The following is a 13336-nucleotide window of genomic DNA, read 5'->3' on the forward strand; positions in this document are numbered from 1 at the left end:
CATTTTGCATTTTATTTTTATTTTATACGTTTAAGTACTCTCTCTCAAGAGAAATAAGTAGCTGATGGATTTGTGTGGAAGTGATTGGGGAGTGCTCGTTTGATGTCTTCGGTTTATCTGATTTAAGTTTGTTTGTTCAGTCTGGTCATGTTTGGGGTTATAAAATCATTGTCGTGGTGTGTGACGTCACCCATGAGTGACTACCGGAATGTTTGAAAGCCTGGATATGGGTGAACTCTTGATACACCTTGATACACATGATATATTCTAGTTTCAGAAAATCTAGAATCAGGAAATGGGAAGCAAAGCATCTCTGAACTCTTTCAGCTTGAAATTTTATCAATGAAACAACTATTTTTAAAATGTCAAACAAGTCACATAATAAATAATGCATGTTACAAGGTTCACAATTGTACATCTGCAAGTAGTAAATGTTCACATTTATATTTTGTGACATTAAAGGACTATTAGCTTTGAAAGACTACATTTGTGTTAACTTCTCAATAAATCAGTTGGTATATACATGTGTAGCCTGAGACAATCATACTGTAAATATCTATTGTTGAGTGTAAACTGATGTTTTTTAATGAGGCTGTTAATATATTATGGTTAGTAATTCCAATCTGATCCAAGAAACCATTGATCTGCTGGTCCAGTCTCTCAACATTTATCTGTTAAGCTTTCCATAATGGCCTTAGATGCGATGTGCAAAATGTGAGGTTGCAATTAGAACTTTTCCAGAAGATTTTAACTTTTGTCCTTATTATACAACATATTGTGTCTTCCACTTCTGCTGTTTTGTAAAACCTACACTTCACTAATCCTGGACATAAATTAATAATAATCTATATATAATTTAAAGGACAAATGTGGTGTAGAGTGAAATAGTTTTATATAGTTTATTTTTCTATTGATAAGTTCTTTCTATCTATCGATCTATCTATTTATTCTGTAATTTGATTTGAGGATGTTTTGACTAGCAGAACTAATAGCAGACAACAGTGGTGCAATCTTTAGATAGAGGATAGAAATACAACCACTTTAACAAAACTTGTTTTATTCTCATGTTCTCATGTAAATAAATTACATTGTTTAGTTACAAAAATAAAATGAAACCCAACCAACATGACACATGTTGGACTTGTCCATTTCAGACTTAAGAATATGAGAATCTTTTTTTTCTTGAAATCCTAATGATCATAATGTGTCATCTTACAAATGCTTTAACAAAAGTGTAAATTTTCAGGGACTGAATCCTCGTCCCCTGGCTGCCAGTCCACTCATCCACCTGCCATGATTGGACCGTACGGGGCAGCAGACAAACAAAAAGGTTGCAAACCACAAAACGTCACAAACAACACAAAAATAAAGAGCAAGATTAAAAAAAATGTTCATGCAACTGAAGTTGGGGCTGGGAAGTTACTTTACCATGAGAACTACACCTGAGGAGACGAACTGACAAGCAAACAACCACCAAAGAAAACTAAAAGTAAAAACCTCATTCCAGTGTACCAACTGATGGGAAACTGTTTTTGGATAATACAATGTGATTTATGATACAAGACATTCTTGCAAAGTTGTAGTAATACACATTATAAATTGATAGTAAAGAAGGAGTCTGCCAGCTCTGACTGATACACTGGTATATGGTCAGAATAAAAAAAGCAACTTACAGATGCTAAAAAACAAAATTCAGTGCAAACGCACAGCTTCTCTTAACTTCTCCCAGTGTGATTTCTGCAATGGTCAGTCTTGACAAACATCACAGCAGAAGGACACACTAGAGAGTTAATTTTATCTTCATGTACTGAAGGAGTAATCGCTCTGAATGAATAGGATGTGTTGTTGGAGGTGTAATGTTGTCTGTCAGTGCTGGTTCTTCATTCCCTGTGGTTTGCCCAGCCTCTTATCCTGCTGCTGCAGCTGCGGCTGTTGCTGCTGCTGCTGGCCCCGACCAGGGCCAGTCATTCCTCTGCCACGGCCGCCAAACAGACCTACAGAGAGAAATAACAAGAGAAATAGAGAGAGCCATCTGTTAATTTGTATTACCTGTGATAACTATTGTTCGGACAGATTTCCAGATCACCCCCCCAAAATATATCATTACTTACAGTTTGCCAGATTTTTTATGAAGAAAGATAAAGTCATCTGATGCAAGACAGGTTTGAGTGAATAGGGTGCTGAGAGGACAACAATTCAGGAACTGAGATAGTGGTGGCCCAAAAACATCTTGAGCCCTCATCTGGCTTGTTTGCCAAAACACATCATCTTAAGAAATTAAATGGAGGCCATAATATAGAGATTTGTTTGTTTGTTTGTTTTTGGTGTGCTGCTATACCAGTTCATTATGACAAGAAGTCACACATTCTGCTTTGTAATAATAACTGTTACCTGGGAATAACGACTAAAGCTAATCGTACTACTTTCTCTCTTTCTTTATTTTTTTTTTTATTTACTCATAATCAGCAACATTATGACTCCTGATGGTAATATAGGAGAAAATCTGTATGATACTCATATCTGTGTGATGCAAATTCATGTGTAAAGTGCAGCGCAGAAGCAGCAGATATTCAGGGTGAATCCTGTAGAGGTGTGTGCACTAAAGAGGAAGCTGGCCGACAAATCCAGACTGTTTCCAGGTCTTCAAATAGTGTTAAACTGTACTCAATATGATCACCTGTCCTCAGACACAACCTAAAAGTGTTAATCACTTGAATTAGTCCTTTAAAATGTTCCTTTAAAAACCTTTCTCTTTGACTCATGAAACACTGACAGGAAAACATTTAACATTTTCATGAGTCTGTGTATGTTATGTGTCTTTCACATAATAACTTTATCGGGTATAAAATGATTCAAAACATCTTCCATTTAAGCTGTTGAGATGTGGTACTAGAAAAGACGACACACGCCCACCGAGTGTGGAGATGCAGAACAATGGGAAATATATCACTAGTGTCTGGTGAAATAGTTCATGTCAACCTTTTGGAAATTAAGAAAAATATCTTGTCTATGCGCTGGCATGCTTTTTTCAGTTATATGATTTGTTATGAAAGTGTGTGCAGACTTTATATTGGCAGAGAAATTTGGAAACACCCAGAAATTGACATGCCAATATTCATGTTATGACAGCAGGCACAAACAAACGCCCCTGCAGCAGTCTGTCTGATCAGCACAAGTCGTTTCCACTGACCTCTGCCAGCTCCTCCTCTTCCTTTGCCCTGCTGTTTGTTCTGCTGGGTGCCTCCACGGCCGCGGCCCTTCGACACCACCTCCTCCTTCACCATGTCGATGATCTCGTCTGGGATTCGCAGATACTTGATGGTGCTTCCTCGGATGTAGCACTCAGGCATCCTCCAGAACTTATCTCCATCCTGTCAGAGCGGAGTGAGGGTGTCAATGCATCCTAATCATAATGTCACTTTCTGACTTCAAATACGTTGTTTTACAAGCTCCAGGCTACAGCTTTTCAGTCAGAGGAAGCGCTTTTGTTGCTGTCAAAACTAATTTCAACGCTGCCTGCTCAGCCATTTACTGTCATTTAACAGTTTGGTGTTTTATGCACCATCATTCTGATACAAGATTATGAGGGTCTTTGCACAAGTACAGTCTGGGGTTCTACTCACACAGTGACACAGAATTGCAACACTAGAACATTAATGGCGAAGTGATTGGTGGATTAATGAAGTAATCAATCAACAGAAATGTAAATGCTTCAACTTTTTTAACTGGATAATCTTTTTGGTCAGTTGTCATGGTCATAGCAAATCAAATGTAAAGAGTTATTTGTCTCTGTTTCATATATTCATATATATTCATGTTAACACTGGACACAGATATGTATAGTTTTAGTTCTATATAACAGTTTTAGTGAGAGCAGAGCTTAGCTTTACCCTTGAGGTGCAGATGACTTCTCTAAGGTTGATGTTCATCCAGTTGTCACAGCTGACGAGGTGACCATTGTAGGTCTCTCCGTTCTTCAGCTCCACCAGCTGAGGAGAGAAAGAACATGTCAAACAGTCTTGACAACACAATGCAGGATTGATGACAGAAACTACAGAATCAGTTTTCTCATGCTATAACCCCAAAAAACAAGACACAGCAATTACAGGCTACATAGATTGCAAGTTACAATACCAGCAAAACTTCAGCCAAGTTCAGAAGGTAACAAGGCAAACATAGGAGGTGGTTTATTAAATTAAATTAAATTATATAAAACTAATTTAACCTAGAATGAAACAGCCACAGCTGAAGCAGAAACAGCAGTACATACAACGTGATACAACATATAGTAAGATAATAAAACTATAAATGAAGCCCAAAGGAAGCAGACAACCAAACCTAAATAACTGCTTTCAGGTTGTTCGGATTGGATGACAGTATAAATATATGCATTTACAGCTTACAAACTTATGATTTGATGATTTTCACAGAATACTGATAGCTTCAAAACGTAAAATGCTTAACAGTTTACAAGCTACATTTCTAATCAATGAATGTATAAATAATCAACATTAAAATATCTCAAGTTGCTACCCATCTACAGTGCTAACATGAGCTCCTTGACAGCAGAAAGAGCTCAGTGTCTCCTCACCATAGGATGGTTCTGGGCAGTCTTCAGCAGAGATAGGGGAAGCTGCAAAATTAAAGAAAAACAGGTCACACGTAGGAATTAACCTGCCATCAACATTATTTCGTTACCTGAGTAAACTTGACCGCCGGTACTACATTTGAAACAAGGCACTGGTTAGACCCAATGTTCACCTCCATACATAGAGACACAACGTTAGCTTATGTAGGTTGCCTGATTGGAGTAACCACAGTTCACCCAGCAGTGTGGTATTCCAGTGAAACCAACTCTACCACCAGTAGTTCTAGGTTTACACCATGTATTCCTGACGTCACGTTAACTATCCATACTATATCCAGTTTGAAGTTAAATCCGCCTATATCATCACTTTAGCACGATAAAGAGGGTTTCTGTAGTTGTATGTTAGGTCTGCATGCATTTCAAAACAGCCACTGTGTCAATGACGTTTAATCTAGCTGTTCTAACAACGGCTAATGCTAACTTAACTTAGCTAGCATATCGAGCATCATTGTATCCCCAGTGCTGCTAACACTAGCGTTAGCTAGCTGAGTAGCAGGCGTGCTACTGAAAATCTGAAAGACAACTATCAACGTTTTATTTGAACACCACAGTTACTTACCATTGTGATTATATCTCTTTATGGTTTTGTGCCTCACTTGCTATCTTGGACCTTCACTGACACGGTTTTACCACCTTCTTCTTCTTCTTCTTCTTCTTCTTCTTCTTCTTCTTCTAATGAGTTTCCGGGACTGCGGTTCGTAACCATGGACGAATCATAAAATGCTGCCCTCTATAGTCACTGCGAGACATTTCTAAATAATACCAAATGCAAAGCTCTTGCACCTATACAATTCTTGTTGATATTACCCATTACTCTAATATTTTGTATTTTGTAGGACTCATATGGAGTGACCCAGGGAGGGACTTTTCAGTGACAGTGGAAACAAATATATACATGGGAAATGTATGTGGAAATAAACAAGTGTATCAGAATCAGTTTTATTGGCCGAATATGTGTACACATACAAGTTGCTCTCAATGTACTTAGACACAGAACAATTTACAGGAGGACAGAAATTAACATACGGATAAAAACAAGGACAACAAAGCCGAACAAAGATAGGTAAACATGAAGGAATCAAGGTGATTTATTTGTCATTTCACAACACAGGGTGCACAATGAAAGGTTGTTGCCCCTTCATGCTACACACACATAGAACATAGATACAAATATTTAAATTTAGAATAAAATAAAATAGAATAGATAAACAGAGAACTATTATAACTATTATGTACATACAAGTAGATGAAAAATAGGTGTATATATATAAATGTATATAAAATCCAACAATGACCAACATCATACAATGTCTATATACAAGTCAAGTGTTCTGTAGATTGTAAACAAATACAAATAGTGCAAAGGAAGAAATATTGAATAGTAATACATGTGGAACTAAGTAAATCATCGATGATTTTTACTTTGCGTGCCCTTGCTGACGTAATCACGTCACGTCTCACGCAGCCTGCAGAGAGGACAACCGGACACCGGTTATTATTTGTGTCTGGCAGAAGGAGCCGTCAGCAGCGGAGGGTACTGACTCTCTTCACGGTCTTGGTTCAAAATTAAAACTGAAAAAGGAAGCAACGGATCCTCGGCAACAGGACGGGACATGGATAACAGTAAACGGACTGTCGTCGTTACAGGTTTGTTTCTTTTCCTGCTATTGTTGACGTCTCTTGTCGGCAGACTGAACAACAGGGTGAAGTGGAGGAAAAGTTGTGGAGATGACAGCTGCTCTAACGTTAATGGCGTCAGGCTGTTACTGCTTCACTCCGCTGCAGTTGTAGACCGTTAAAGGAATCGTTTGTCTTACAGTTGTAATAATAACAACATATCAGTGGTGTTCAGTTATTTTTCACATCATTAGAGGCTACTGACAAGCTAGGTGAAGTTATCTTTTTGTTGTGGTTGTTTACTGTCTTTCTTGAAGGGCCACACCAAACTACACAAGGTAAATATTTAAGCATAAATAAATATATGTATTTCACGTTGATAGAATCTCTGCAGATCTTGCAATTGTGTAATTCTTTGCGAAATACAAGACAGAAATGTGGCCTACATTCATTATGCAATAATAAAATCAAAGTTATCTCAGACCATAGTTTATGGTGATTATTGATATCAAGGCTATAGTTATTAAGTATTGTAACTGATTCAGACATAATAAACGACAGACAGAGCAACAGTAAATGAGGGAGAAATGCAAGGTGCTCACATCTATAAAATTACCCTAATATTTTGCGTTTTGTAGGACTTGTATGGAGTGATTGGGGAGGGGATTTTGTAGTAATAGTGAAAACATTTAATGTACAAAGGAAGACTGCCTTTGTTTTTGGCTTTGTATTGTGAGTTACACAACAGTTGGACTTGTTCTTAACATCAGGCCCCTTTCCAGACATGGTGTTATTTTATAGAGCCGGGCAAAGTGGTTAAAGGTAAATAATAATTACCGATAGACATCCAGTGATCGTGTTCCAGTATTGACATCCGCCTGTTGTGGTTTCTGTATGAAAGCTCATGCATTTTATTTCTGCTGCTTTGCATTATACTGGACCTAGAACTGTTATTTTCAGCTGCATCCTTCTTATCTGTCTCAGAGGCTGCTTTGCATGTTTCATTCACATTCACATTTTGCATTACTGTTAATCAAGAAAAATCGTAATGAGTACAGTGATATGATATATCAATGAATATTGAATATATTACTCAGCACAAAATACAGTCTTGTATGTTAAATCTGTGGAGGATAACAGAATCAGTGACTTGGTGTTTTCAGACACAAAGGGGCGCAGAAGCTCGCAGTCCCAGCTGATAGAAGATGTGTAGATTGCCTGGGAACAGCACCTTCACAATAGCAGGCTGGCTGGCAGCTGCTGGCCCCTCACTCTTCTCCTTTTCAGCATCCTGTCAGACAGACTGATCCCCCCTCCACCCAATCCCCAGGGACCCACTGACCCATGGAAGGGTGGTGGAAGGGAATCAGTTATAGATGCCTATATAAACAAGCCTGAGGGAATATCCATAGGTTGCTGCTGTGATTTGGGAGTGATGCTTGAATGTTCTTTTAGTGATAGTAATTCATTTTAATTTGTTTATTCAAGGAAAGCAGCATGCTGCAAAACTTCTTATAAAAGTGTTCTGTATTTTCATTTCTGTATGTCTGTCTGCTGTTAACATTTTATAATATAGATGCAATATTCAGAAAACGAATCACAATGTAATTTTTGACAGTATCTTGCTGTCATACCATAAAAATATTTCAAATTACCTCTATCAAATAATTTAATCTACAAGTCAAACGACACATTAGGAGCTCATATTCAAGCCATACAACACACAAAACCATGGAAGGTACTGGAGGACTTATTCGTCCTTTATTACAACAGAACATTTGCTAAGATAGCCCATAGCCTTTTGGAAGTTACATTCGCACATCTGCTTCTCCAGAATTAAATACATTTGCTTTTTAATTTAAAATGTTTTTCTAATAGATGATTGTCTAAGCAATCCCACCAGAAAGACATTACACTCTGTACATGTTGGAAGAACAAACAACACATGGTTGCATTTCATTTCTGTTTGTGAACATTTTAGTCATTTTGTGTAGAAACCAAACAGACTCCATGATCGTTAACAGAATGTGATGCAGTATGGCATCCAAAATAATCTATATATGTTTTGCAGGTTTTGGGCCATTTGGAGATCACAGTGTCAACCCCAGCTGGGTAGCAGTACAGGTGTGTTTTACCCCTCTGTTGCTGTTGTAATGCACTTATTATTTTTTCATCATCATCATGAAGTTCTTGCATTAAAACATGTCGGTTGTAATTGCTGTTTAATTAAATGAACTGTCTTACTGGACAAGTCCTCAATCTTTTCCAAAATTCTTTATATTCATTCTGGACAAAAACATTTATCGAACATCACCATTGATCACCTCTTAAATATGGCACACTAACTTAATGAAGCCCTTGACTGGGCAGTCTGCATAAATAGTCATATGTAATAAAAGAAGAGTGTGGAGCCTGTTTTTGCGGCTCTGATAGTTGCCGGCCGGCTTCACGCCTTGCAGCAGTTTGTCGGAGGCTCTCCGTGTCCTGCTGGGGAAACAAGCATGTGGGGGATGACTGTGGTTGTCAGGGTGTCTAGACGGACTTGATAAGGATATTAAAGGCAAACAAAAGGCCTCTTTGTGGCGGGGTCACAGACGTGGTCAAACAAGCCTCTTTTCAATACAAGTGGGGGTCAGTGACCGGGGCTATTTGTCCTGCAAGGAGATTGGGGGAGGTGTTGGTCCACTAGCCGTGAATTTGACTCAGATTTATCTTACTCATAATATGTATGATTGAATCTTTTATTTCCAGCATTTAGTTTTATTTATGATGACAATTGAGTATTGCGGTTATATTTGTTTGGTTTTCATAACCCAAGATTTTCAAGTTAAGTGCAAAATAATGTTATTTGGAGAGGGAGGAAGAAAAAGCAGAAAAGGACTGACATTTACCTGCCCTAGAATTTACCAAATATTTCAGAGTTTACAACATTTCATAGAAACATTTGGCAATAGATTATCATTGGTTCTGAATAGTTTTTTTTTTTAATCTACGCGTATTATTATTATTATTATTTTATATTGAAAATATAGTTTTAATTTTAAAGTATTATATATTTTGCTATAGCACCCTTAAGCTGACAACAGACAAACGTAAGGGCATATTTTGTGGAAAGATCTACTGTCATTGGGCTGTAAGTATGAGTGAGGAGGGAGCAGGCAAAGAGTGCAACTAGCAGTGGTAACTTACTAAACTAATACACAGTTGGAGAAGTGAAAAAGGATTATATAAAAGGTGTGGTTGCTCTTCTACAAAAAGATGCTGTTGAAAGCTCAAAAAGCTAGTAAGTGGACCTTTGAGTTGATATTATTTTGTCACATATACTGAAAAATTAATTTCCATGCTCTTATATTATCAGCTTACGTATGGGCCAATTCGTGCTGCTAACTTGCTTTTGAGTACAGTATTGAAATCTTTACACCACCCCTCTCCACATTGTTTTAAAAATATATTTGGGCTGAACCTTTTTTCTGGTCTATAAATCGTTGATTTTGGAGTGTGAATGCTTGCTAATCAGGCTTGCCTTAATTTCACCTTAAACTCTGTTCAGTGACAAAAAAATGCTTCAGTACATCAACATTATTACATTATTGACTGGAAAATGAACTAGTGCATCAGTGGACACTTGATAGAGCACAAGATTTTAGCTCTGAGACCTTCATCACTGTAAGATGCTTGAGATAAAAAACATTTTAGCTTTTATGTGTTTGTTTGTCCTGGCAGGAACTGAAGAAGCTCGGACTTGGCGGTGAAGTGGACTTGCATGTATCCGAGGTTCCTGTAGAGTACCAGACAGTCCAGAGCTTGGTTCCTTCATTATGGAAGCAGTATCATCCACTGGTAAGAGGAGAACATGGTGTGACCTATCCACATTGTTCCACTTTTAACAGGTGCAACACAGCAGCTCGTGTCTCATGTGTTGGCTCTGGTTTAGTAGTTCTTAGGTTCAGATCTGGTCCAGTTAAAATAGTCTCAGCTCCCTTTTAGACACCTCAGGTGTCAGAGAGAGCTGCCACAGATATATTGTGATGCATTTGTGCTTTGAGGCAGTAATGTTTTATTTATTCTGACTTGTGTTTTTATTGTTTCCTTTGTTTGCCAGTTAGTAGTTCATGTTGGAGTCTCGGGTATGGCCACCACTGTCACGCTGGAGAAGTGTGGGAGAAATCATGGCTACAAGGGCCTGGACAACAGCAGCTTTTGTCCTGATTCACAGTGTTGCATTGTGGGAGGCCCAGACTGTATCGACTCAGTTATTGACATGGAATCAGTCTGCAAGAGAGTGACTGCCTCTGGGCTGGGAGTAGCTGTGTCTGTCTCCAAAGATGCCGGACGGTAATTATTTACTTTATGTTTTTCAGTTAGAATCAGCCTTTTTTTAACTTTCGCCTCTGGATCACATGCTTCAACTCCTGAGGGAGATAGAGACATGAAAACATCTTCATGTCAATCTGCATTGTGTGTTTAGTTTGACAGTGTGACAGACAGCTGTGATGAAACAAAGTCTGGAGTAAAGGTGGGATGTACTAGTTCTTAATAGGAGCACTAGTGCATCAATAGGAGCAATAGGACATTTTGAATCCTATCAAAATGAAGATAGGGATTTTGTCATGGAGGGCTACTACAATGCAGAATTTAAAAAATAAATACATTACAACAAGACCTTGTTGTAAATATTAGTAATATGTTGTTGCCCTCGAACAATTTTATAGAAATAAATGAAGCCTGGGACACAATATCATGACTGTATCAGAGTCTGTCCAGCAGTTACACATACTGTTCTGTTAACATGGAGATACTGTATATACAGGATGGCTACTACACAAATTATACAGCACCTGTTTCTATGACTGTAAAAGCTGAGACCTTAACTGCATTATCTACTGACATTAATGGTGGGAGCCTGACCGATACAGGATTTTTTAAACAAATACTTTAACATAATAACAATATTTGATAGTTTTAAATGACAATATACGAGCCAATGTTTGTTTTTTTTAACAAATAAAGACGGAACATAAACAAACATTTTGATAAGAATCTCTTAAATTTAGTTATTAAGGAATTGTGAACAGTGAGTGGGACGTTTTACAGTTACAGTTACAGTTTTTTTTTAATTAAAAGTTTATCAGGTATACCTAACTAAAACCAATGCAATCTAATGTACAGCCCTCCAATAAATCCTTCCTTCATGAAGAATATAACCATTTAAACTGTTTTAGAGAGGTGTGGATTCAACTGTGTGGTCATTTTGGAGGATGCAGTTTGTGAGGCTGTTTAACTGTACTGTCTTATACTGACAGGTGTTTCTGTTATTTAGTCTACCCTCACTAATATAAATGGGTTGGATAAAATAGTAGAAAAACCTCTCTGTATAATGCAATACAGTTCAACAGCACCTCAAACTGCAGCCTCCAAAATGACCATACAGTTGAATCAAAACCTCTCTAAAACAGTTTCAGTGATTATAACCTTCATGAAGGAAGGATTTATAACAGGGCTGTTGTATTAGACTTTAGTTTTAGCTAGGTGTACCTGATAAACTGGCAACTGAGTGTATCTTTGACATTTCTGTACTAAAATGTCTTGTTACTTACCGGCCAACAAATGTGCTGATACTGATATATCTGTGATAAGCTAGAATTAGCCATGCTGAGCTATGACTCCGGCTGTAGTAAGAATATCAATATCATGTGGCAGGTATATGTGATCATTAAGTATGCCAACTGATGTTGCGAGTAGGTATGCAGAGACTTACAGTCACTAACAGCAAAGACATGAAGTTGTTATTGATTGTGCCTTTATTTTATAGTGCTTTTTATATGTTTGTCAGCACAAATGTACCTAAACGTCAGGAAGAAATAGGTAACCTTATAAATAAATGTATGTGCACATTGGAAAAAGAGGAGAAGTAATTGATGTATTGGTGAATCCTTCCTAATGCATTAATAAATGCATCGGTAAAGCCCTTCTAGTATGTGCCCAGTAAATGGCTTCTATTGTGTCCACCACTTAATGTATCCAAGTCCTTCACTCATTTGATGCTGTGCTCTCTTCCCTAACAGGTATCTCTGTGATTTCATCTACTACACGTCTCTGTACCTCAGCCACGGTCGCTCTGCCTTCGTTCATGTGCCTCCTCTCGGAAAGCCTTACAGCGGGGAAGACCTGGGCCGTGCGCTGCAGGCCATCATCCGGGAGATGCTGGAGCTTCTGGACCAGGCCGAGGAGAAGATCCACTGCCAGCAGCACTTCCACTAAGTGACCTCTGGATGCCAACCAGCCTCTCCAGCCTTCACCACACAAGAGAAATTGCACTTAACCACAAGTAGCCAAACTTCCTTTTTTTGTTGTTGTTGTCTTTACTTCGACAAAATGAAGACTTCAGTGCATAGGATCTTTTCAGCGTTTGTTCCTTTCTTTTAAGTTTTTGCTTTGTGTTTTGCCAGATTCAGTTATGTTTTAATGTCTCCCGATGGTGAGAAGATAAAATAGGGGTCTCAAGACAACCCTCAGTCAAACTTTAACGTTAAACTTTTGTCCCACTTCTAAGTAACAGAAAACATTTATGTTTATGAGTTTATGACATGTGGAAAACCTTAGATTGACTAAGAAAACACAGAAGCAAAGTGCTGCTCCTGTTTGTTTATACGCAGAGGGTCTGTAATGTGGCACATGTTACAACTTATAGCCCCAAATGTGACTCCTATTAATGCACCTTTATAGGGTTAGGGTTAATGAAATGGTTATAGAAGTCACATTTGGGGAAACTGTTGAATGTACTCTACAGTATTTCACTTTAATAATGCTTCGTCCTCAAATTTTGAGTTTTACTCAGTCACAATGTGTTTCAGTCAACAGGTGTTTGCACCTGATTGTCTCTAAATGATTAATATACATTATGGTTTTAAGTAGAAATGTTTAGCAGTAAACTGTGTTTGCTAGTTTCTGTTTCCTTTTAACTTAACCTTCTAACTGTGTTCCGTTTCACCCTTGATGTTGAATTGTTTCTTGAGTCCTTTTTCTTTATAAGAAGTTGTAAATGTGCCTTCTTTTACCAAGGTTATTTAA

The 13336-nt window shown here is 37.9% G+C and overlaps 2 protein-coding genes across 3 annotated transcripts; one reads left to right on the plus strand and one right to left on the minus strand.

Moving 5' to 3' along the window:
• Positions 1 to 1060: 1060 nt before the first annotated feature.
• Positions 1061 to 5291, minus strand: lsm4 (LSM4 homolog, U6 small nuclear RNA and mRNA degradation associated). The gene is made up of 5 exons (XM_070908781.1): positions 5208 to 5291; positions 4592 to 4633; positions 3891 to 3989; positions 3191 to 3371; positions 1061 to 1994 (listed from the first exon to the last, which is right to left on the minus strand). The coding sequence occupies exons 1-5, from the start codon at positions 5208 to 5210 to the stop codon at positions 1867 to 1869; spliced, it is 453 nt and encodes a 150-aa protein (XP_070764882.1). The 5' UTR covers positions 5211 to 5291; the 3' UTR covers positions 1061 to 1866.
• Positions 3657 to 12786, plus strand: LOC139287636 (pyroglutamyl-peptidase 1-like). 2 transcript variants are annotated; one of them, XM_070908780.1, is made up of 6 exons: positions 3657 to 3664; positions 6273 to 6295; positions 8337 to 8389; positions 9989 to 10105; positions 10368 to 10600; positions 12331 to 12786. In XM_070908780.1, the coding sequence occupies exons 1-6, from the start codon at positions 3657 to 3659 to the stop codon at positions 12524 to 12526; spliced, it is 630 nt and encodes a 209-aa protein (XP_070764881.1). In that variant the 3' UTR covers positions 12527 to 12786. The 2 variants fall into 2 exon arrangements, with proteins under 2 accessions (XP_070764881.1, XP_070764880.1); XM_070908779.1 differs by lacking the exon at positions 3657 to 3664 and having other exon boundaries at positions 6237 to 6295.
• The last annotated feature ends 550 nt before the right edge of the window (positions 12787 to 13336 follow it).

This window comes from Enoplosus armatus, chromosome 7 (genome assembly GCF_043641665.1).
Source record: "Enoplosus armatus isolate fEnoArm2 chromosome 7, fEnoArm2.hap1, whole genome shotgun sequence".
Taxonomy (NCBI): Eukaryota; Metazoa; Chordata; class Actinopteri; order Centrarchiformes; family Enoplosidae; genus Enoplosus; species Enoplosus armatus.